The sequence below is a fragment of the Phaseolus vulgaris genome, chromosome 5, assembly GCF_000499845.2.
Source record: "Phaseolus vulgaris cultivar G19833 chromosome 5, P. vulgaris v2.0, whole genome shotgun sequence".
NCBI classification, from domain to species: Eukaryota; Viridiplantae; Streptophyta; class Magnoliopsida; order Fabales; family Fabaceae; genus Phaseolus; species Phaseolus vulgaris.
In genome coordinates, this window is record NC_023755.2 from 889257 (window position 1) to 913178 (window position 23922).

The 23922-nt window shown below is 29.5% G+C and overlaps 3 protein-coding genes across 7 annotated transcripts; 2 read left to right on the top strand and 1 right to left on the bottom strand.

The window, feature by feature from the left end:
• Positions 1 to 1163: 1163 nt before the first annotated feature.
• Positions 1164 to 5629, top strand: LOC137836188 (eugenol synthase 1-like). Its single transcript, XM_068645040.1, has 5 exons — positions 1164 to 1367; positions 2013 to 2144; positions 2687 to 2915; positions 3712 to 3915; positions 5280 to 5629. The coding sequence occupies exons 1-5, from the start codon at positions 1179 to 1181 to the stop codon at positions 5477 to 5479; spliced, it is 954 nt and encodes a 317-aa protein (XP_068501141.1). The 5' UTR covers positions 1164 to 1178; the 3' UTR covers positions 5480 to 5629.
• Positions 5630 to 7147: 1518 nt separating this feature from the next.
• On the top strand, positions 7148 to 13358 carry LOC137834656 (E3 ubiquitin protein ligase RIN2). 4 transcript variants are annotated; one of them, XM_068642761.1, is made up of 13 exons: positions 7148 to 7267; positions 7865 to 8310; positions 8847 to 8924; positions 9470 to 9556; positions 9668 to 9789; positions 10211 to 10307; positions 10402 to 10507; positions 10753 to 10910; positions 11014 to 11151; positions 11242 to 11309; positions 11394 to 11624; positions 12151 to 12529; positions 12898 to 13358. In XM_068642761.1, exons 2-13 carry the CDS (start codon positions 8071 to 8073, stop codon positions 12952 to 12954), a joined length of 1761 nt encoding a protein of 586 aa, XP_068498862.1. In that variant the 5' UTR covers positions 7148 to 7267; positions 7865 to 8070; the 3' UTR covers positions 12955 to 13358. The 4 variants fall into 4 exon arrangements, with proteins under 4 accessions (XP_068498862.1, XP_068498861.1, XP_068498864.1 ...); XM_068642760.1 differs by having other exon boundaries at positions 7162 to 7322; XM_068642763.1 differs by having other exon boundaries at positions 7168 to 7317.
• An 835-nt stretch (positions 13359 to 14193) lies between these two features.
• LOC137834658 (probable cellulose synthase A catalytic subunit 3 [UDP-forming]) lies at positions 14194 to 22544 on the bottom strand. 2 transcript variants are annotated; one of them, XM_068642767.1, is made up of 13 exons: positions 22332 to 22544; positions 20956 to 21151; positions 20780 to 20892; positions 19810 to 20063; positions 18784 to 19050; positions 18227 to 18572; positions 17936 to 18073; positions 17600 to 17725; positions 17271 to 17474; positions 16934 to 17183; positions 16468 to 16664; positions 15575 to 15925; positions 14194 to 15017 (listed from the first exon to the last, which is right to left on the bottom strand). In XM_068642767.1, the coding sequence occupies exons 1-13, from the start codon at positions 22404 to 22406 to the stop codon at positions 14433 to 14435; spliced, it is 3102 nt and encodes a 1033-aa protein (XP_068498868.1). In that variant the 5' UTR covers positions 22407 to 22544; the 3' UTR covers positions 14194 to 14432. The 2 variants fall into 2 exon arrangements, with proteins under 2 accessions (XP_068498868.1, XP_068498867.1); XM_068642766.1 differs by having other exon boundaries at positions 19810 to 20069.
• Between the last annotated feature and the right edge of the window lie 1378 nt (positions 22545 to 23922).

Genomic DNA, 23922 nt, shown 5'->3' on the forward strand with positions numbered 1-23922 from the left:
CTATTTGACATATCATAAGTTAATGTTGACACATATAAACCGACCTATTTCTATAGCTCTACTAATATGTGATAGCAAAGTAAATCACTTCAATGAAGATTATCTATAAAAATTATTAAAAAGGAAAAAAAAAATTTGTAGACACTCTTAACTTGTACAATTTGGCTAAGGCAACTTGAATTCACAAGAGATGAAGATTGACTTGTTGGAAAAAAGATGATTTGACACATTCATTTCACAATCCCTTATACTAATAAAATAATATTTTAAATTAATAAATAAAATAAATATATTTTAAATATTAATTTATTGAATTGTTAAATGAGATATTTATTTTTTGTATAATCAACACTTGTTGAAATTACTATGGTGGTGTTGCTTTCATCATTACTTTTGGTAGCAACCAAAACTTACTAACTATTTATCATAAATGTACAGTACCAATTTTGTCAAAAATCACCGCTACTTTCTTTGAATAAATAAAAAAATTATTAAGTAGAAACTAATTTTAAATAAAAAATAAGTATTTATTATATTAATTAAATTAGATACTATTTTAAAAACTTAAAAAAATTATTAGTTTTTAAATTAGTTTCTATTATTAATAAATATTTTTAAAATTAATATATAATTTATTACCAAATTTAAAATTTAAATAATGGTAGTTAAAACTTTGGTAGTTAATTAGATATCAATTTAAAAATTATTTATTACTAATAAAAACTAATTTAAAAATCAATAATTATTTTAATCTTCAGTTAATATAACAACTAATTATTTTTAGTAGTTAGTAGTGAAACACCAATTAATCTCGTGAATCAAGATTTTAATTAATCTTAACTGATTGATAAATATTTTAATTTATTAAACTAAAAAGTTAAATTCTAATCACATATATACCTTTTAAAAAAATACTTATTAACTATAATTATATATAACTGTTGAGCCCCACACTTACAAATTCAAAGTTTTAAGTCCCATTTTTTTATGTATATATATTATAATTTAATAACTTTTTAAGAAAAGAATTCAAATTTGAATTGTGGTTGCATTAACTGAATATTTTGTTGCAAGTTGTGTGAAAATGATAGTGTGGTTTTGACAGGTTTTGAAGTTGGAAAGAAGCTATAAAAGAGGGTGTGTGATGGTGGATTCTCATAGTAAGCATTTGCTTAAAAATGGAGGGAAGAAAGAGTAAGATTGTTATATTTGGAGGAAGTGGTTACATTGGGAAGTACTTGGTTAAGGCAAGTGTGTCATTAGGTCATCCAACTTTTGTTTATACTCGTTCTCTTAATGCACAAACTTCTTCTTCTAAGGCACAACTTTGCAAGGAGTTCAATCATATGGGAGTCACACTTGTTCAAGTTAGTATATTATTTTTTTTTCTTTTTTGTTTTGTTTTGGCCTTTTAAAAAATAATAAAATAAATTTTTGTTAGTAAATTAGTTCATCTTTAACTCGATCTAATACTTATATGTTAAGGTTTGCATTCTATTTATGTATTATTATTTTTAGTTAGGGATGATAATGTGGGGCGGTCCGTCAACTTGCAATCTCTCATGAAAAACACGAGAGAGACTCGTTATTTTGGTCTGTTGATCTGTTTAGGTCTGTCTCGCATAACCCATAAACCATGTGAATCAAGTACGGGTGGGGTAGGCTGTATAATAATAAAAATGGTGTTTTTTCATGTACTTCCCCAAATTTCTTCCTCCACCTCATTACTTCTAAAAGTCGAATTCCAAAAATCAAAATAATTGTTCTAGATTCTGAAAGGTAAAATAGTTGTTCCGGAAATATTACTTTGAATTTTTTTATTTTATTTTTATGTTATGGAAATTAAATTTCAAAATTGTTGAGATGCAGGAACAACTTTGATGAGGTGTAGGAAAAAATAACCTGATAAAAAAAATACAAATTTGTCTTCTATATGTGTTGTGAAAGTTATCCAAACTTAGATGTGAAAGAACTTAACTTTTATCTGAATATGAGAGTGGTTGCATGAGCAGGGAGAGTTTGAGCATGAACAGATTTTGGCAGTTATTAAAGAAGTAGACATTGTGATATGTGCACTTCCATACCCTCAAGTGATGGAGCAACTCAAAATCATAGATGCTATCAAAGTTGCTGGTAATATAAAGGTATCAATCAAAATAATTTTCATGCTTATTAACAATATTTTGGTTTTGTTCCAGTTAAAAGTTAAGAAAGTATAAACATTACCATGAAATCTGACATTTCAATGAGACATTAGTTAAAAAGGTATAGACATTATTATGAAATCTGACATCATAATCAGACATCAATTAAGAATGTATAGACATTACTATGAAATCTGACATACTAGACATCAGTTAAGAAGATATAGACATTACTATGAAATCTGATATATTAATCGTACATCGATTAAGAAGATATATAGACATTACTATGAAATATGACATCATAACCAAATATCAGTTAAGAATGTATAAACATTACTATGAAATCTGATATATTAATCCGACATCTTAACCAAACATTTTAGTTAGACTGCAAGGAGATTTTTAAATAGTTATAAATAAGAAAAGATATAGGTTTGTTTACTAAATTTAAGTTTTTTCTTATCATTTATAAAAATTTATATTAGAAAATTATTGATAGATTTTTTTTTTTTTTTTTTTTACATTAACTGGTGTTGCAGAGATTTCTTCCATCAGATTTTGGAGTGGAAGAAGATAGAGTAAAGCCTCTTCCTCCATTCCAAGCTTTTCTTGATAAGAAAAGAAAAATTAGAAGAGAAATTGAAGCATCTGAGATTCCTTATACCTTTATCTCTGCCAACTGCTTTGGTGCATACTTTGTTAATTATCTGGTTCGTCCTTATGACAAAAGCAACCATACTATGGTTTATGGCACTGGTGATGCCAAAGGTACACATTTTATTTATTTATTTATTTAACAATTACTACTGAAAAATTATTAAATAAAAATAATTTTAAATAAATAATTAAATTAGATACTATTAGAAAAAATTATTAATATTTAAATTAGTTTCTATTATTGATAAATAGTTTTTAACTTGATAGTTAACACTACAAGAAAATCATTAAATTGCAACTAATCTTAGAGACCAAAATATTTAGTTACTATTGGACTAAATTAGAGATCATTTTAGAAACTATTTTAGTTTCTATTATTAATAAAAAATTATAAAGTAGTTTTTAACTTGGTATCTAACCATTAACTACCAAGGTTTTAACTACTAATATATTAGATACCAATTTAGAAACCATTTTATAAATTTCTATTAATAATAGAAATTACTCTAGATACAAATAATTTTTTAGTCTTTAAAATAGTATCCAATTTAGTTAATATAATGACTAATTATTTTTTGTCTCTGTTTTGGTTACTATTTAATGGATTTCTTGTAGTGTAATTAACTACTAAGATTCTAGTTATCAATTATTTAAATTTTAAACCCTAAACCCTAAAGTTGATAGTTAAAACATTGATAATTAATTATACACCAATTTCATACCATCTATCAGAAACTAATTTAAATATCAATAATGTTTTTAGTCCATAAAATAATATATAATTTAGTTAATATAAAAATTAATTATTATTTTTTAATTTTTCTTTTGAATTTTCAATTCATTTTCTCTACACATTGCCTTGGGACAATGAAGAAAAATCTCATGTAAAAATTGCATTATTCATCAGCTGTGCTAAACTATGAAGAAGACATTGCCATGTACTCCATTAAAGCAGCAAATGATCCAAGAACATGCAATCGTGTTGTTATTTATCGACCCTCAAAGAACATTATATCACAAAATGATTTGATTTCATTGTGGGAACAAAAAAGTGGCAAGAATTTTCTCAAGGATTTTGTTTCAGAGGAAGAGATTATCAAACTATCACAGAGTAAGACATTTTATTAACTTCTTTTCCTTCATATCAACTCTATAATTAGGTTTAATTGCTCATCTTATATTTCAATAATTAGTTATTCTGTAAATTAAATCATTTCACTACATAATTATGTTGTAGTTAAGCATATTACATAATTATGTTGTAATTAAGTCATCTTAGCATAGTAACAAATCAACATGTCATTGTTTAGTTACACTTAAATAAAATTCAATAAATAATTAAAATGAAAAACAAATTTATAATTAAAACATTATTTAAACAACTTTTCTTCATGTTCATAAGAAACTTAAATTGATTAAATATATCTCATTTTTAATCCAAACACGAGAACAAATATGACTATATATACATATTCATCACATTTTTCATCTTCATGATGATCCTATCTAAATTATTAGATTATAATAAAATCATTAAATAAAAATTAATTTTAGAGATAAAAAATAATTAGTTATTATATTGACTAAATTAGATATTATTTTAGAGACTAAAAAAATTATTGGTATATAAAGTGATTTATTTTATTAATAGAAATTATAAACTAGTTTCTAAATTAGTATTTAATTAGTTACAAAAGTTAAGAACCAATGTAATGTTAAAACACTCTTGATTTATTTAATATTTTATTTGAAAATTTATATATAATTATAATTATTTTTCATTATTATTTGAATTTAAGAGGGTTAAATACATGTCATTTTAATATTGAATTTGCCAAAAATCTCACTTAATTAGAAATAAAATAAAATTATATGAGTTAAACTTGAAATACATTTTCTTAATATATTACCTTTATACACTTAACCATGAAAAATCAACATTATGCAATTAAGATACACCTAAAAAGAATTAAAAGTGCAATACAACATTGTGTAAATGCAAAAACTTTGCATTTTCGGTTGGAAATCACATATCAACTACAAATTAAGACATTTCATAGTATATAAGTGGGTACAAATCTCACCTTACCGGTTTTATGAGATTGAATTAAACTTAAAGTTCACTTCTTAATATGGTATTAGAGTCATTTTGAGACTATCATAGAGATTGTTTGTTGGACTTATCAGACCATCCGCTATCGGACTGTTATCAGACCACCCATAATATACTCTCCCACATGAGTTGGTAGCCTCAACGTGAGGAGGTGTGTTGGAAATCACACATCGACTAGAGATTATGACATTTCATAGTATATTAATGAATGCAAACCTTATTTTATAAGTCTATTTTTATGAGATTGAGTTAGGTTTAAAGTCTACTTCTTAATATTTTTATTACAATTAAATTTTATTTTCTTGATGGTTTATGTTAAAATTAAAAATGAATTATGTTAAAGTTGTTTAATGTTGTTGCAGCTTTACCTTCTCCACAGAATATTCCAGTTTCCATTCTCCACAGTGTATTTGTTAGAGGAGACCTAATGAACTTTGAGTTAGGAGAAGATGACCTTGAAGCTTCACAACTATATCCAGATTATGAATATACCTCCATTGATCAACTTCTTAATATCTTTCTTCTTCATCCTTTGCCTCCTGCATCTGCTGCTTTTGAATGAACATCTGCAATGTATTTTTTTATTTTTTATTTTTAATAATATTATTTTTCATCAGTCACCATTCATCTGTCGACAAATGATTGTTGATGACAGATGATTGTTATCATTTGAAGTGTGAATCTATTAAGATATCAAGTTTAATATTGATGACATTTTTCATAATAACTCTTTCAAATTTCAGCATAAAGTGTTAGTGTTTTTTTTACTGTGAAAATTTCACATATAACTCAATTATAATATATACAATAAATTTACAATTGTTTATTTTAATCTATGCTGTGTTTAAACACTTTAGGATTGAATTAATATGGTGAAAATGTTGGTATAAAATAAAAAATGATTAATTTTACCTGTAAATAACACCTTCAAAGTAATTAATAAGCCAAAAAATACTGGTATAAAACAAGAGAATTCTCAATTTCCAAATAAACATTTATACATGAAAAAAATGACAAATGCAAAATTCAAAGAAATGCAACATTAAAAATACACTACCAAATGAAATAATCTATATATACCTCTATACCTATCTTTTTAAGTATATATAATTTTTTTCTTATATTAATATTTCATTTTAATTATTCTATTATTTTATAATTAATTGAGTAGTTATCCGCCTTAACAGTTTTTTTGATTTAAATAAAATAATTAAAAAAAGTAGTTAATACGTAATTATCAAACAGTTTTTTAAAATTTAAATAAAATAATTAATATAGTAGTTATCAGTTTTTTTCATTTAAATAAAATAAGTATAAAAAAAATTAATAGAGTAGTTACTGAACACTTTTTCTGATTTAAATAAAATAATTAAAAAACAGTTAATAAGTAGTTATCAAACAACTTTTTTAAATTTAAATAAAATAATTACAGAGTAGTTGAAAGATAAAACAATTTTTTATATTTTATAACCACTTTTTTTTACACAATTATTTTTTATTTTATCTTTATATTAATAATATTTTATTTTATTATTTTATTAAGAATATTTTCATTACTATTTTAAGTTATTAAATACATGAAAGTGTAGTATGTATTTCTGCTAGTAAATAATAACTTTTAATTACATAAAAATACATTACCAAATGAAATAATAATAGAACGTTTATATGGTTACTATAATTTAATTAACTCTATAAATATTTAAAAAGAAGTTTAAACTATCAACTATTTTTGTATATAAAAACAATCTCTATTCTTCTATTTATTGTTAAAAATAATTACTAAAACGTAAATTATATGTTTATTTCTCTCTTAATATGATTTATCTAATATTTAATTCATATAAGTTAGTATAGAGTATCGTAACTATAAAAATTAAAATGACTAATCAATTAAACCAAATATTATTGTATTACATTTTAAAATTATATATTTTATTAAATTACATTTTTTAAAGTCAATTTTATTAAGTTATAAATTTAAAACAAACTTGGAACCGATCAATAAATAAATATAATCTAATTTCGTATTTTTGGTTTGTGATTTTTTTTTCTCAAACAAATTTCATCATTTTTTTAAACTTTGTTCTAATCACTTGAGTTATATAATTTTATTTAAGTGAATTTAATAATACAACTTTTATAAAGAAATATTCTACTACTAGAATAAATATTTTATTGTAACAATTTTTCGTTTAATTTTAACAAGTAATTAAATTAAAAATTCCCCAAAATTATTGACACTTTTTTTTTCTTTTTCTTTTTCTATCTCTTTGTCTTTCTCTTTCTCTTTCCACCTAAATTCTCTCTCTCTCTCTCTCGTGTCTTTGTCTTGATTCCGATGCGAATGGTAATTGCAGAAACCCTAACGCTCCCTTCCTCTCCATTCTCCTAGATCGAGTCAGGTTCTTTGCGTGTTTCGTTTTCATTCCTTTTTTTTTCCCAATTTTGTTTTTGCATTTATCCATTTTTCAGACACAATTAAATTGTTTTCTTTATTAACTTTCGCATCAATTACCATTTGAATTTTATGATTGATTTGGGTTTGTTGCAAGTTCTGCATCATCTGCGAACCATGATTCTAGGGTTTTCAACGATTTTGAGCTTGATTGGTAGATTTTTTTCGTTGATCGGTGGGAGGATTTTGTGATTGATAGAAATGGGATTCTATTAATTTCCGTCATGTTTTGTGGGTGTTGAATTTGAAATGGAAGGGAAACGCTTTTGAAGTTTGGGTATTGATAGCTCCCCAGGAAAAATTCGAAATTCGCACGTTTTTTTGTCCAAATTGCAACTCATTTAGTGCTTGAAATTGCAAATTTGAATATTACCTTTTTTCCTTTTGGCTGTGTAAATTCCCTAGCTGGCAAATGGGTTGTTATGCATCCTTTTTTACTTGTTTTTGGTGCATTTTAACTGATGACTTTGTTAATTCTTTCTCTTTCAGGGTATCCTATTTTATCTGGAGACCTGACATGATAAAAGCTGTAGCAGAATGATGGTGTTCTTTTAAGCTGATTTATTGACTTTGCCCTCTGGTTCCATTTGATTTTGAACCATTTTTATGATGGGCAAAGGATGGCTATAATTTTTAATGTCAGATGAAAATTCAGCTAATTTTTGTGGGCAAAGAGGCTGAAGTTATTATTACTAATGGCTTTGAGGGTTATAGCAGTTTCGGCGGTTTCTACATTTTTGAGCTTTGTGGGTCTTCAGTTTTGCACAGACCTGTCTTTGGAGAAACTTAGATCAGATGGACTAATAGGCTGGAATTTAATTCACTTGGACGATGCCAGCCAAGAGATTGAGTTGCCTTCGGGTTTGTACACCACCATAGGGCTACTGCTGAATTGCATGATCAATTTATTTGTCCTTCTCAATCTTTGTATCAAGGTGAGTTTGTTGTATTGAGTATTGGTTACTAAGAATTCAAGTATTATGCTAATGTATGATGTTGATTTGTGGGGGCCTGTATGTTCAGCCTGGGCTGAGATTGTGTATAATAATATCATTCAATATAGCTGCGTGCTTAACTATATATCATGAGTCTCACCTGCCTCGTTACAAACTAAGATAGAGGGAGATATAAGTAGCTCTGAAGTAGAATGGCCACGTGCATTGGTGTAATTTGTTTGTGGTGTTTTTCGTATTTTGCGCTAGTGAGTTGTTTCATGAATAAGATAATCTAATCTAATACAGTTTCTGGAAAAAAAATGACATATTCAATTATCATTAATTTGTTTACTGCCAGAGATTTGGACATACTTTCTTCATTACAGAAGGGTAACAGTTTACACATTGTTCCGTTTATGCTGCTTTTTCTTTCTTTTTTTCTTTCTAAGCAATCTTTCAGGCTAAGGTGCCCATGCTTATATCAGTTAATATACTTATTAAGTTATTACTGTTAATGAACCTCTTATCACTTGCAGGCTGTGTTTTTCTCAGAGTTATATGCTTCTGAGACTCGTAAACTGATTGAGCGTCTTGTTAATTATGTCATTTACAAGGTTAGTGCTTTTTTGTTTCACTGGTTTATCAAACATGTCACTGTGACTTTATTCTGATTATTATTGACAATGTATATTACTAAATTATGTTTTTTTTAAAACCATTTAATAGTTTTATTTTGTTGAATACAATACAGAACTTATTCTTGATGTTTGGTCTGGTGTTTAGAAGTTGCTCCTAAGACTCTTGTTTAAGCAAGAGTTGATTATCTAATTCACATGATCATTTCCCGTGTTTCTTAGATATGTAAATTGTGGAGTTTCTGGATAAACAAATAATCTGTGCATATCTAACCACGAGTGACAGTGAATAGGTGCTATGATGTCTTTCTTTTACTAGCCAGTTTGATTTGCTGGGATGCCTAGGAAAACATCTTTATCATCATCATTATTATTTGAATTATCCACTTCATTTTTTATTTTACTTTTGAAAACATTGTGTAACGGAGTAGTTTATGGACATTAAGAACTGTGTGATGTTTATCAGTCATAAATTGACAATACATAATTGTTATTTATATTTAAATTTAATGGTGGATGGACAGGGGACATTTCTTCCACTGATTGTGCCACCAACAATTTATCAAGCTGGTCTTTGGTCAACTTGGTTGACTGTGCTTTGCTCTCTGAAGGTAGATATTACCCTAAAAAGAACAAATGGAGATAATTCTTTTGAGATTTGGTATATACAAACAAAGACAGTGTTTAGTAACTTGTTCTGATATGCTCAACATATTGCATAGATGTTTCAAGCTTTAGCTAGAGATCGTTTGGAACGGCTGAATGCATCTCCATCTGCTACACCCTGGACGTATCTTCGTGTATATTCAGCATTATTATTTGTTTTCATGGCTGATGTTTTCTGGTACTAAATTCTCTGTTTTTCTATAGCAATATTATTGTTCATATTGCCATTGCAATTACCATTATTATGATACTTGATATTCTTCTATTCCCTGCTTGGGCATAGCTTTTGTCCTGGACACAATGCTTCCAATGGGATTCATATCCTGCTCTGTATGTAACCAATATGGAGCTCAGTTTGATAGATGAACCACTTAGTTATCAATAGTGGCAATGCCATGACTATCACCAGTTGTAGTCTCAAGTGTTCTTTTGGGGAGCTAAGGGTGTAGAATTTATGCTTTTCCCTTTTGATTTTATAGTATGATCAATCCACTTTGAAGATTATATTTAATTTCATGACGGCTGAAACAATCCTTGTTATTATTGTAATTTGATAGCTTTAGCATGCTTCTGATGCATAACTATTTTTATGCTCGTAGGATAAGGCTTTGTCTGACAATATATAGAACACACGGGTCCTCCATGTATCTGCTATTGTTCTTTGAGCCTTTCAGTATTGCTTTTGAGACCCTACAGGTATTTAGACTGCTGAGATACATTTTTATCACCTGTTCAGGTTCCAGTGGGGAAGTGATGCCTGGTTTAATCTTTTGTGTCATATGAATTGTAGGCCATTTTGGTACATGGATTTCAGCTACTTGACATATGGCTGCATCATTCAGCTTGCAATAGCAGTGATTTCCGAACACCTAAACTGCTTAACACATTAACTGCAGGTAGTTTGGCTAAAAGTTTGTTTTTTAAACATTTAATAACTCAATAATATGATTGGATATTATGAACAACTTTTTCCTTTGGATGTTCTCTTTACATTGTTGGTTTCCAATACTAATAATTTTGTTTTTATCTTTTTGAAATATAAGTCTGTTGTTTTGAAATAAAAAATCACTAAAAATATTTACTGTTTGTTTGTTTGGAGGAACTTAATTCTAGCTTTCCTGATTAAGTGGTGTGGCTGCAGGTTCATTGTTGGAATGGAAGGGAATTCTTATTCGGAACTTGGGGTTTTTCCTAGACATGGCTACATTTTTTATGGCACTTGGCCATTACTTGTATATATGGAGGCTTCATGGAATGGCTTTCCATCTTGTAGATGCAGTGCTATTTCTAAATATACGTGTAGTTACTTCATTCTCAATTCTTTGTGAATTTTACCATCCACGGAAATTTAGCTGACATTTATTTATTAACTACTTGTAATCATTGGTGTTGTTTTGAACAGGCATTGCTTAGTGCAATAGTAAATCGCATAAAAGGCTTTATCAAGCTAAGGATAGCTCTAGGAACACTTCATGCAGCTCTTCCTGATGCAACAACTGAGGAGCTAAGAGCGTATGATGATGAATGTGCTATTTGTAGAGTATGCTAGTTCTGCCCTCTGTCTTTCTGATTGATCTTGGTATTGGTTAGATGTATTTTTTGAACAATATAATGAATGTGTTTATGACAGGAACCAATGGCTAAGGCTAAAAAGCTAAACTGCAATCATCTCTTCCATCTTGCATGTTTGAGATCTTGGTATGGTTATGTTTTGGACATCTGTATCTTTTACTCTTTGGGTTAATTTTTGTACGATGCTATTGGTTACTTTACTGATTTCAGGTTGGATCAAGGCCTGACTGATATATATACTTGTCCAACTTGTCGAAAGCCACTTTTTGAGGGTGTGCCTCAAAATGAAGCAAGCTCTGACGCAGGAACTATATCTAGTGATGAACAGCTTGCACGCCAAATTAGTGCTGGATTGGATCGGCCAAACCCTACTAGACATACCATGCCTACCGGATTATATCCAAATCAGACACTAAACACTCCTGAAGGTGTTACTTGGAGGTTCAATCTTCATACTCAATGCTACATGACCTTCTGTCTCTCTTTTGAATTTAACTGTTATCTATCTGTTAAATTTTTTTATTTTGAAACGTTATTAATCACAACTGAGGTGATATAAAATCTACCAAGCATAACTGCCTGTTAGCTCTCCAAAGGATGTTTTTTCTACGTATAGTAGCTTCCCTGTTATTTTTTATTAAGAAATCGAATCCATCTATTGGAATCTGTGAACAAACTATGATCAAGAATTGAAAGAAAAGATACCCACTCTACATTAATTTATCTCAAGAACTGTTGTAAGGAAATATTACCTAACTTCCTCATATTTGATTTATTGCAAGAAAAGAATTGTTGATTAGTCCTTTTTTCTCTACAATTTATTGACAAATTTAGTAGTTATCTGCTGCAGTCGAAATATATAGATTTGTTATATTGCATGTTTTACCTAACTGTTGTAAGGAAATATTACCTAACCTCATCATATCTGATGCATTATTTTTTACTGATTTTACTTTTTCTTATCTAGGGGTGCAGGGCTGGACTCAGGTTGGTTACATTCTTGGCCAAATCAAGGTGTTGACGGGGCCGGTCCTTCTACTGCTATCAGAACAGTTGGATTGGGAAGAGTTCAAATGATGATGAGGCATCTTGCATCTGTTGGAGAAACCTATGCTCAGACTGCCTTTGAAGATTCTTCTTGGAACCTTTGGCCCATTAATCCCTCTCAGGCTTCTGCAAGTGCTTCAACCATCCCACCCCCCAGTGGAAGATCACCGGCACGAACTGATAGTTTACATTTAAGGACTGCCTCACAGTCTTCAAATGATAATGTCGCTAATATACTAGCCATGGCTGAGACTGTTCGGGAGGTTCTACCTCATATTCCAGATGACATGATATTCCAGGTGTGTTTGGGATTATCTGTAGCATGATATGTGCCATGATATTTATAATTAATTCAATTTGTTCAGACTACTTTTGTCTGAGCTTTTAATAATAAGCATGCATGATGGTTGATGACCGATGAAAGCAGTTTATAATGTAACTGTCTACTTTAAGATGCTGTAATAACACCTCAGATAGAATGCTCTGTTATTCTTGATTTCTTCACTTCGTGTTTATTCAATGTCACCACAGTATGCTATTTGAAAATGATTGATTTGATAAAGCAGTCTAGTCTATTATTGATAATACAGTGTCATTTGCATTTTATGACTTGCGCAATACTTGGATAACAATGTACTGATGGGTTAATCAAACTTTGATATTGCAGGATTTGCAAAGAACAAATTCAGTTATGGTTACTGTGAATAATCTTCTCCAAATGTGACTTATTAAGCTATTATTTTACTCTTCAAGGAATATTATGAAGAATGAAGGATGTAGAGCCACTACATTTTATGTCCTTGGAAAAGGCATAGGCTTCATTTTATGTATATAGAGTCAGCACATTGAATCTGTTGTACTGAAGAAAGATAGCAGAAAATATATAGCCATTTTCTTTCTCTTTCTCTCTCTTCTACTTGAATCAGTAGTAAAATAAATGTGGGGTATGTTCCCGAAGTTGGGCAAGTTCCTATCTGTCATTGTTTCGTTTGAATTGTAATTTTGAATATGCTGCTACCTCAAAAATTATCATGTAATTTTCTTTCCACTCCCCACTCCATTTTGTGGGGTTGGCAGAGAGAGACAGGGATAATATACATATCAATTATCTTCAACTCACTCAATTAATACTGGATAATATTCTCTCCTTTCTACTTTACATGCTGTTCTACAAAATTTATTCTAAATTAGTTTTTGGTTTTCAAAACTAATAATGCATTAAATATTGTATTTTCTATGGCTTCTTTAAAAATACTCTATACATTAGACTTAGAGGGAGTAACATGAATGAAAAAATTTATTTATTTATTTCTTTTTTTCAGTGTTTATGTTATCCAAACAGATGCTAAATTTAATACATATATATTTCAATATTTTTAGAAAAGTTGTATTATTCATTGAAAAATCTTTTGAGAAATAGTAGCCAACAATAATTTGAAAACAATTTATTTTATGAGAATTGTAAAATAGAAAAAAAGTTTCATCTTAGAAAAGACTGCAACCCAGAAACAAATTATGGTAATCTTATATTTAATTTGCTTTTGTGATATTTACATAATTCTCGTGGATTTAACTTTGCACTTGAGACTAAAAATGTTGTGAAATTCACAACTGCAAGAACAAAGGCGTTACAAGAAAATAAAGAGAACATTAAAATGAGATAGGAAGATAAAATATATGTTCATAGAATTTTATTTGTCAATTACATATACAGTGTTTGTAAATTCTATCCAGTAGTAAGATTAATAAATAACCCTTAATTATCAAATCAATATATTATTAACATTATAAAAGAAAATCTATCAGAAAGACATACAAAATACAATTATCTATAAAAGAATATAAATTTTGTTGAAAGGTAGAATTAATTATTCACACACATATTATATATATATATATATATATATATATATATATATATATATATATATATATATATATATATTCGTCTCTGGTTGTGCTATGCATAAATGTTTCATAAACATAAAATTACAGTACAAGATTACAATCATGTGGGCACTTATCTTGTGTCCCAAAAATTCTTTCAACTAATTATGTCCCTAAACTAGAGTCAATATTTGAATAAAACATAGAAATGATTACAAGTTAAAAGTGGCAACAAGCCAAACAATTTGTAGTGTATTAGAAAAATTATAATCCATGCATCATGCATGGTAGCATTTTGGTTGGAAAAAATTGTAGCTAAGTGCAATCCAATCCACATTCCTCTAGAATTGGCCCACTTGACTTGGGTAAAAATGGATCAATTTTGACCCACAAGACAGAAAAGAAAGTGGCAAGAAGGATTGCCCAAACAACAACAATGGTAGGAGTCCTGTTATGCCTACCTACCATGCCTTTGAGGAATGGATACAAATGAAGAATCACCCACAAAGAAAACAAGAGTTTACCAAGCAGAGGTCCCCAAGCCTCAAAGCCAATGTTTATTGCATTTGAGATTCCAGCAACCACAGCAATTATGTTCAGTATCAGCAATGTTGTTGGTATGATCAGCAAAGTGGTCCAATTCAATGCAAACATGTCAGAATGCTGCTTCTCATCATCTTCCCTTGATGTCACTATGAAGTTTGTATTTACACCTGCTAAGACCTTGAACATCCCCAAGAACACTGCAAGAAAATGTGCTGACACACCTCCAATCACCCAAAACTGCTCATTTCTCCACCATTCATCAACTGTGACACCACTCCATCTCATCTCCAACACACTTGTGGTGAAAATGCAGAAGAAAAGAGACACAAACCACATTCCAGCTGTATTGCTGAGCTGCAATGCCAACAACAATATTGATAATAAGCTAGCACATTGATTTTATTTTGCAATATTATGACTATTATAAATAAAGAACTGAGATAAAACAAAGGAGAAAAAAAAAAGGAAGGAAAAGGATATGAGAATGAATATTTCTTCTATTACTGTTTATTGGACTTATCAGGCACCCGCTATTGGACCATTATCAGACCACTCATAATATATAGTCTCACGCACGAGTTGGTAGTCTCAACGTGCGGAGGTGTGCTGGAGATCCCATATTGATTAGAGATTATAACATTGTATAGTATATAAGTGAGTGCATACCTCACATTATAAGTCGGTTTTACGAGATTGAGTTAGACTTAAATAAACTGGTGTCTTTATGTTGTGCGGTAGTCAAAGTAACATTTTTCTAAAAAATATTATCAAATAGATTTACACATGTTCCTTTTTCTGGAGTTTATTGCACCAACCATGTGTAATTAACTAACTAATCATGTCCTTTATTTCAATTATAAGATGAAATTAGAAAATTGAGCAGGTCTTTTGGCTAGTAAGAAGCTTCATACCTCAGGAATGATAAATTTGCCAGTGAGCAAGCAAACAGCAGGTAGGGTACAATATACCACCAAAGGTATTGATGTCCATGGATATACAATGACATTTATATAAGAAATGCGTTGTAACCACTTTAGTCCTCCTCCATATCCATACCAAAGAGGGCAATGTTTACTCATGAATATTTCCATTGATCCAAGGGCCCATTGAAACACTTGTTGCAATCCATTAGAAAGGTTTCTTGGGGAAGATACTTTAAATCCTGGTCTTTCAGGAATACTATATATAGATCTCCATCCATGACAGTGCATTTTAAAACCTGTCAATATATCTTCTGTAACTGAACCATAGATCCACCCAACCTGAGAAATTCAAAAAATGGCTACAAGTTACAACTTCAATAACAATTTTTTTATAAGCACTTCGAAAGAAAAATTAGACTTAACTTCTTCATAAGCTAAAATTAGCATATTCATTAAGAGAAACTCTAATAGGCTTCCATCTAGTCTGTTCTTAGAATTCTTTATGAATAGGTATAGTCTACTTATGTATCGTTTTTGTTAACATATATGTTTTGGTCTAGTCCTCCCATATTTTTTTGTATTTTTTTAATAATACTTTTTTCATGTGTGATGGCATATGATTGTTGTTACTTGAGGTGTCATCCTAGCTAAAATGTCAAGTTGCATAGTGATGCCTAACATGAAAACTTTTATAATTAGGAGAAGCTCTCTCATTACCTTCTCTTAACTTTTTATTTTTTACTCTACATAAGTTAATTTTGCTTTATGGAGAAGTTCATTTCTTCTTCTTTTTTTGCCTTGTTTTCTTTCCAAAAGTGCTTATGCAGAAGTTGGTCCAAACATAACCTTAGAAGATCACAGTAATGAAATGGTTTCCTTACCTCTTTTCCCCATTCTGTTTTCTCTTCATAGCCACAACTAATGACATGTATTGCTTCTGTAAGTTGAGAAGCAAGGTTTCCATGTTTGAGTGTCTCACCTTCCACCAGTTGAGTAGATGCAATAAAGATAGGAGATTGTCCAAATTTCTTGGCAAACTTTGGATTTGAAATGTGAGCCAATGTTTCATCTTCTGTGCCTACATTCAAGGTTTTACTTGTTTATATTAGACAATGATTTACAAAATCATTTGGTTCCTATTTCATAAGCTTCTTCACTGAACCTTATATTTTCTTCCAAAGAACAATTGAAAAGTAAAGTGTTCCTAATCAGATTTGCATCTTGGCATAACCATTATCATGATGATTTGTATGACAAGGCTTATAAGAGAATTAAATATAATATTATGGCAAATACTAAATGTGCAATGTTTATCTTCAGTACTATGTTCAATATATTTCAGAGCACCTTCAACTATTGATGCTTCAGAATGTACTTTACTGTGACTGTTTTCCATTATCTCAAACTTTGGTTTCTTTAACTTCTTCTTCTTCTTCTTCCCCATACAACAACACCACTTTGGCCAACAATTGCATGTCTTGGTTGGAGGCTTCTTTTTTCTTGGAGAATCAAAACCATAAAGTGCTTTCCTTCTAAAGACACATCCTGTTCCAACATATGTAGGTCCTTGTATACCATCCAAGCCTTTCATGTTAATCTAAAAGAGAAGAGAGATAGTATATTACAAGTCCATTTATAAGGGAAGTTCAAAGAAACAATTCAGTTTTTCTTAGAGCATTCATACATCAAAGAATCCATTTGTTTGATTGGCATGTTGCTCAATACCATCAAATCTCTGTGAGAACTGCACATAGGAGACCCTTTTTCCTACTACTGGGTCCATCATGAAGCACATTGCCTCTCTTACAACCTTGCTATTGTTGATGTAATGATCATAGTCCAAGTTCAACACAAAAGGTGCATTGGAAAGCACTGCAGACACTCTAACCTGTTTGATGGAATCACCAAAATAGAAATATATTAGATTTTCATTGATGTCAACTGAATAATTGCATAACATTGTAGAGCTTTATCAAGCTTCTTTTCTCCTTCATTATTTTTTGTGCTGCTTACCAATGCATTCAATGCTCCTGCTTTTTTCTGGTGATTGAATTTTGGCCTCTTTTCTCTAGAAACATATATCAAGCGAGGTAATTCCTTGCCATCCATGTCATATCCTCCATTTTCTCCAAGAAAAACCTGAGAAAGAATTGGCATTGACAATCCCAAAGTTAATTACTCAAAAGTGAACATAAACACATAAGATATGCAGTGTGTGTTAGTGTTAAAAAGTTTATATTGACCAATCTGAAACTGTTGGGATCTTGGTAAGAAAATAGATGGAAGATTCAGTACCAAATAAGCCATAAATAAACTCACATAAGAATCTGTTCTTAATTTATTACTAACCTGTATCATTCCTGGATGATCACCAACATTATTTCCTGGCCATGGAGTTCCATCTTGCATTGTCCACCCTTCTTCTGGGACCTTCCTAGACTTTGCAACTAGAGAGTTAATTCCAACTCTGAACTCTTCATATTCTCTCTGTAATATAATGAACATAGCTACTTATCATTTTTTTATCAACAAGAAAAAATAAAAATGAACCTGAACCAACCCTTATACATTTCATAACTACTTATCATATAACTTCAAGATTCATTGAATAAAGTATCTAAGACATGCTGAGATTTTTACCTTCATTGCTCTTCTCTCTTTGACAAATGATGGGTGCACCTTGTCATTTAGGTAGTTTATCTTCTCAGCAAAGTACCATTCAGGAGCTCTTGGCTCAATGCTAAACTTCTTACAAAAAGGAACCCATTTCTTTGCAAATTCACAAGTTTCAGATAAAGCCTCAAATGTTAACATTGCTGCCCCATCATCAGATACATAACATGACACCTTTTCAGCAGGGTAATCCATGGCTAGAATGGAAAGAACTGTGTTTGCAGTCACAAGAGGAGGCTCTTTTAGTGGATCCACTGTGATCACAAATATATCAATTGGAGAAAGTTGAGAAGGTTTCCCTTCCTTTTCATACCTATATGTACAACAAGTACATAAACATTTGTTAATAAACTTGCAAAGAAACATCACATAAAATTATATACCAATGATTAATCATTTATGGCATAGACTTTGTTTGGAGAAAATTTGAAGTGTTAGTAAAAGCTACAAACATTACAGACGTATACTTGTAGAACTTTTTTATACATAAATTAATTTGTAAATATATTTTGTAGATTACTTGCCTCAAGGAAAGCCTGTCCAGATAAGTTTGTCTGATGACTGGAAGCCACTTTGGGAACTGGTCTAGAATCCATGAAAGAGTGAACCAAATTTCACAAATTATTGAGACTAGCCACAAAGCATAGGCATGTTCTACAGGGTGCACAATTCGGTAATGGAAGAAGAATCCAAGAACAACTAGCCTCATTAGTATGACCATTCGGTAAGGGTTAATTTTACTTGATGGAACAGATAACTTTCTTGATAATGGCTGTCTTCCTTCATCCATTCTGATCAAAATAAGAAACATATAATCTCATTATAAAGTAATCATATATATGTATATATAATATATCATTTTGTGTGTGTATAAGTTTTTTTTTACCATTATGGAGCAATTTTTTGTCCTGTTTTTCAAAATATTATAAAGTTGGAAAGTCGTATCAAAGTAACACGGTAAAAAAGTCGTATATAATACGATTTTGTCATGTGAAAGCGACACAATTTTAGTTCAAAATGATTATAAAAAAATCGTATTACTTTGACATAACTTTTTCTTTCTTACAATAATATCTTGTTATGTTTACACGATTTTTAGAACCTTGTAAAAATAACTCCATTTTCTTAAAAAGGAAAAATAATGATCTCATGCTGGTAAAAAAACCTGTATCAAAGTTAAAGACTAATCAAGTTAGAGGCAATAAATCATCAAAATCTTAGATCTTAGATAGAACACTTTAATGTACTAATATAATAAGCCTGTTATCTGTTGAGGGTTCTATCACTTTAGTTCTTGAAAGTAATAAAATTATAAAAATGTCTCTGGAAAGTGCAACCTAGTTGAAAATTCAAAACATTCTATGACTTTAAGTGAAAACAGTAACATGATTTTAAGAATAGTTAAATTGAAGGACTAAACTGATACATAATGTATAGACTTGTTTTTTATTTTTTTTACTTCTAAATACTACAGTGTCTTATTCTTAGAGGAATGAAAAAAACGGTTTAATCTTATTTTAATGCTGAAGGAATTCTAGAAAAACACTTACATAAGGAATTCAGTGTCATCATCTACAAGGTTGTTTGGATCTTCCTCGTCATTTTGTTTTCTGACATTACCAAGTTCCATTTGTCTTTGCTTCCATATCTTCATTCTTTCCTTCCATGCAACACTTCCATAGCCATAAGCAGCCAGGTCCTTGGAAGGATCCATGGATCTTGCTTGCAATGGAACCATCTCTTTGCTCAATGTGGTTGAACTTGAAGGAACCAAAGCATCATGTTCTTCACAAGTTTCTTCATCCTGTTCCTTAATAAGCACGTTGCATGCATGCAAAAGATGTCAAAGTAAGAATTTAGAGCAAATGATGTCTTAATTGCTTATATTTTTATTTTATCTAACTGTTAGTATAGCTAAGGTATACACATTAACCATAAAATGTTTCATACTAATATTTTACATTTATTGATTTTATATTAAATACTTTAAAAGACGCACATAGTCAATATTTTTTTTATCTGAATATACACAATAACAACTAATTTAAATATTAAAATAATTAGTTATTATTTAATTAGATTGCTATTTTATAAATTAAAAAAAATTATTAATAGTTAGAATAGTTTCTATTATTAATAAAATTTATAAAATGATTTTTAAATTGATATTCAACCATTAGTTATTAAGATTTTAGCATTTTTTACTTTATATTTTAAATTAATTTCTATTAATTTTTTTAGAGACTAATTTAGAATTTAAAATATTAGTAGCTAAAATTTAGATAGCTAGTTTATATACAAATTTAGAAACTATTTTATAAGTTTTTATGACTAAATTAATATCTAATTTAATTAATATAGTGACTAATTTAATATAGGGAACCGATTTAATTTAATAGTTTATTTTCGATAAAAAAAATATAGTGACTAATTATTTTTATTATTTAAATTTAATTATTGTTTAATGATTTTTTTTATAGTAATCTCATGTAAATGTTTGAACAAAACCAACACCATTACCTCATGAGACATGGTTGTGTTAAAATCTTGTTTATTTCCTCCATCAATATCTTCTGCATTCTCCAACTCATCAATATCATCGTCTTCTTCATCCCCCTCAACTCTAGCACAGCCTGCAACACTGACATCAGTGGAGAACATGGTCTAAAGATGCCCTAAATGATCACAGTTATTACCTTTGAGACGCTTGAATCTTGTTTTGCATTGAGGGCAGACATGGTTTCCCTCCCTCCGTTCATACTCATAACAGCTTTTACAAACAGGAAAGCCACACTCGTTGCAGGCCACAAACACCTCACCCTCTGCATTAACCCCTATATCATCTCCACACAGTTCACACCTTCTTCCATCTATTTCTTTCAACCTTCTTTGCTGCACCACACCATCATAGTTAAGTTCATATGCAGAACCAAATGTTACAACATCAATGCAACTTTTCTTCACAAAACACACATGTCTTACAGTACTAAAGAAAAGTTGTAATCAGTCAGTATTTCCAAAGTTCAGAAAAGGTGACTTCTAAGTGATTTCGCATTTTTTTTTTTTTTTTATCAGCAATGAATGAATTAAATTAAGAGGGATACTTTAGGGGTATCCCAACCCGTTTACAAACCACAAATTGGTTATACCACTGAGAAACCATAAAGCGGCTATACCTGCAGCGATAGATACAAAGATAAACCCTGCAAAACAGAATCATAGCAGCAGGATTGAGCTTACAAACCCACTAGCCCATCCTCCATGCAACCATGAGGAGGGTGCTCTTAGCTTATGATCCAACCCTTAAATGAGATCCTAAGGATACCTCATTAACAGTGAAAAAAACAGCAAGTACCCCGTAGTAGCTTGCCTTACAAAAAACCATCCTAGCTTGCCTTACAAAACAGCAAGTGATTTCGCTTATAAGTTGAGGTTTGCACTATTTGTTATTATGGAAGGTTCTAATCTCACAGTTAGTGCTTGTAACAGTATATTTATAAATAGTCCGATAGTAATCCGATAACGGATGGTCTGATAAATCAAAGAAACTCTTCTTAGGATAAATTTTAAATGACTTTGATAATAATATACTAAGAAATGAACTTTAAGCTTAACTCAACTTTAAAAAACCGACAACGAATGGTCTGAAAAGTCCAACAAACTTTTGTTATAATAGACTTCAAATAACTCTGATATCATATTAAGAAGGAAACTTTAAGTCTAACTCAACTTTATAAAACCAACTTATAAAATAAAGTTTGTTGAGTCGATATTAGTCAATATGACACAACTTTCAAAGCAAATTTCTGATTTTTTTTAAAATAAAAGCTTTCATGGTGGGTATCACTATACAACTTAAGATCTCAGCTAGGCTGACATCTCAAATTACAACAATCATTTACCATCACATGAAAAAAATATTATTGAACAAAAGAAAAAAGCAAATTTCTGATTCTATATAACAAAACTTTATATAAATATGATGAAATTATAATATATAACAACTGAATTTCAAATTTTATGTCATAAGTGGATTTTCTGTATCTGATGAGTTGAGCATAAAGCTACTTACCACTCCATCCTGAGGTATGATAATGAATTCATTGCTGTTGTGAGAGCCTGCAACCAACCCCAAATTGGTTTCCATTTAGTGACAGATGATGCAGACACTATATATCTATAACTCTCTCTTTCTCTACCTTACCATATCTGTGATCACACTATAGCACAGTGAAATTTCTTCTATTGATCACCATTTATGTTCTGATTAACCCCTTTGCCTTTCAACTCAAGGAAGACACAAAATCCACTTTACTTGATCAAGAGAGAAGCACCCTTTGGTTATTCCTTTTCAGCCAAAACAGACAAAAAAGATAACAAAACATTATTCTTTTCTTCTCTTTTGATCTCACTCTCTTTTTCTCCGCCATCACTTGTTTTTTTCATCTATAATTCCGCCAGCAAAGCTTTTGCGTCATCATCTGACAAATAGAAAAACAAAATGAAAGGGTCTTTCCACATGTCTCCTTGAAGAGCTAGCCACCTTCATCAACGTGTCATTTTCTCTGTGTACAACAATTCCAATCCATACACAAAAACAACACAGTCCATGCATTTGCTTGTAACGTGAAGACATGTTCATAACAAAAAGAGGTTTCATTCAACATGTGTTATTGGTCTTGTTGATTTTGTTGATCACCAAGTAAAATTTGGAGTTTTTATTTTTATGTATTAAATAAAAATTAATTTTAACAACTCAAATAATTAGTTATTAATTTTTTTTTATCACTATGTAACATGACATCTCAGTTACAGTTAGATTGACACCTTAATTAACACCAATCATCTGTCACATAAAAAAATATTATTAAAAAAATAATACAAAAAAAATGGAAAAACTAGACCAAAAATTTATATATTAAAAAATAATTTATAAATTGGTATCTAACTATTAGTTAACATTTAATTCCTAACTATTTTATATTTCAAATTAGTTTCTATTAGTTTTTTAAAGAATGATTTAAAATATAAGATATTAATGAAATTAAAATCTTCAAATATCAATTTAAAAATTATTTTATAATTTTTTATTAATAATATAAATCACTATTCATATATTAATAATTTTTTAGTTTCTAAAATATTATTTAATTTAGACAATTTTTTTTTCTATAGATTTGACTGTTATTTATATTTTTTTCCTAGAATTTTTAATAGATATTCAGTTAAAAGTACCTAAAAGTTTACAAAAGACTTAAAAATAAATTATATCATTTTTTATTTTTTATGTGAAAATATATAAGTAATAACTATGCAAGATAAGGTTGTCAACTTGGAAAATCAAATGGAAATGACTCACTTGAAAAATCAAATGGAAATGACTCACTTGAAAAATCAAATGGAAATGACTCACTTGAAAAATATAAAAAAATTAGACTAAAATAATTTTATAATAAAAATCCAATTAAAAATATCCAAATTTAAATGTATAAACAAAAGTATAAATTTATATTTTATTTAATTTCACACTATATATTTATTTATTGATATTATTTGTTAAAATAGTTTGATTGATATTAGAATATTATTTTTTTAATTGAGTGGGTAAAAAGAAAGAAGTAAGATTCCTTAGGTAAGTTCTTAAGATGAAAGGTACATGTTAG

Coding starts and splice junctions, on each gene's coding strand:
- LOC137836188 (XM_068645040.1), top strand. CDS start 1,179: ATGGAGGGAAGAAAGAGTAAGATTGTTATATTTGGAGGAAGTGGTTAC. Junction 2,145..2,686: donor AAGTTGCTGGTAATATAAAG/GTATCAATCAAA, acceptor CTGGTGTTGCAG/AGATTTCTTCCATCAGATTT. Junction 2,916..3,711: donor TGGCACTGGTGATGCCAAAG/GTACACATTTTA, acceptor ATTATTCATCAG/CTGTGCTAAACTATGAAGAA.
- LOC137834656 (XM_068642761.1), top strand. CDS start 8,071: ATGGCTTTGAGGGTTATAGCAGTTTCGGCGGTTTCTACATTTTTGAGC. Junction 10,508..10,752: donor GCTTAACACATTAACTGCAG/GTAGTTTGGCTA, acceptor GTGTGGCTGCAG/GTTCATTGTTGGAATGGAAG. Junction 11,152..11,241: donor ATGAATGTGCTATTTGTAGA/GTATGCTAGTTC, acceptor TGTTTATGACAG/GAACCAATGGCTAAGGCTAA.
- LOC137834658 (XM_068642766.1), bottom strand. CDS start 22,406: ATGGAAACCAATTTGGGGTTGGTTGCAGGCTCTCACAACAGCAATGAA. Junction 20,893..20,955: donor AAGATTCAAGCGTCTCAAAG/GTAATAACTGTG, acceptor TCAGTGTTGCAG/GCTGTGCTAGAGTTGAGGGG. Junction 17,184..17,270: donor AAACAAATGGATTCTTTGAT/GTATGAATGCTC, acceptor CTTCTCTTTTAG/ATTAACATGAAAGGCTTGGA.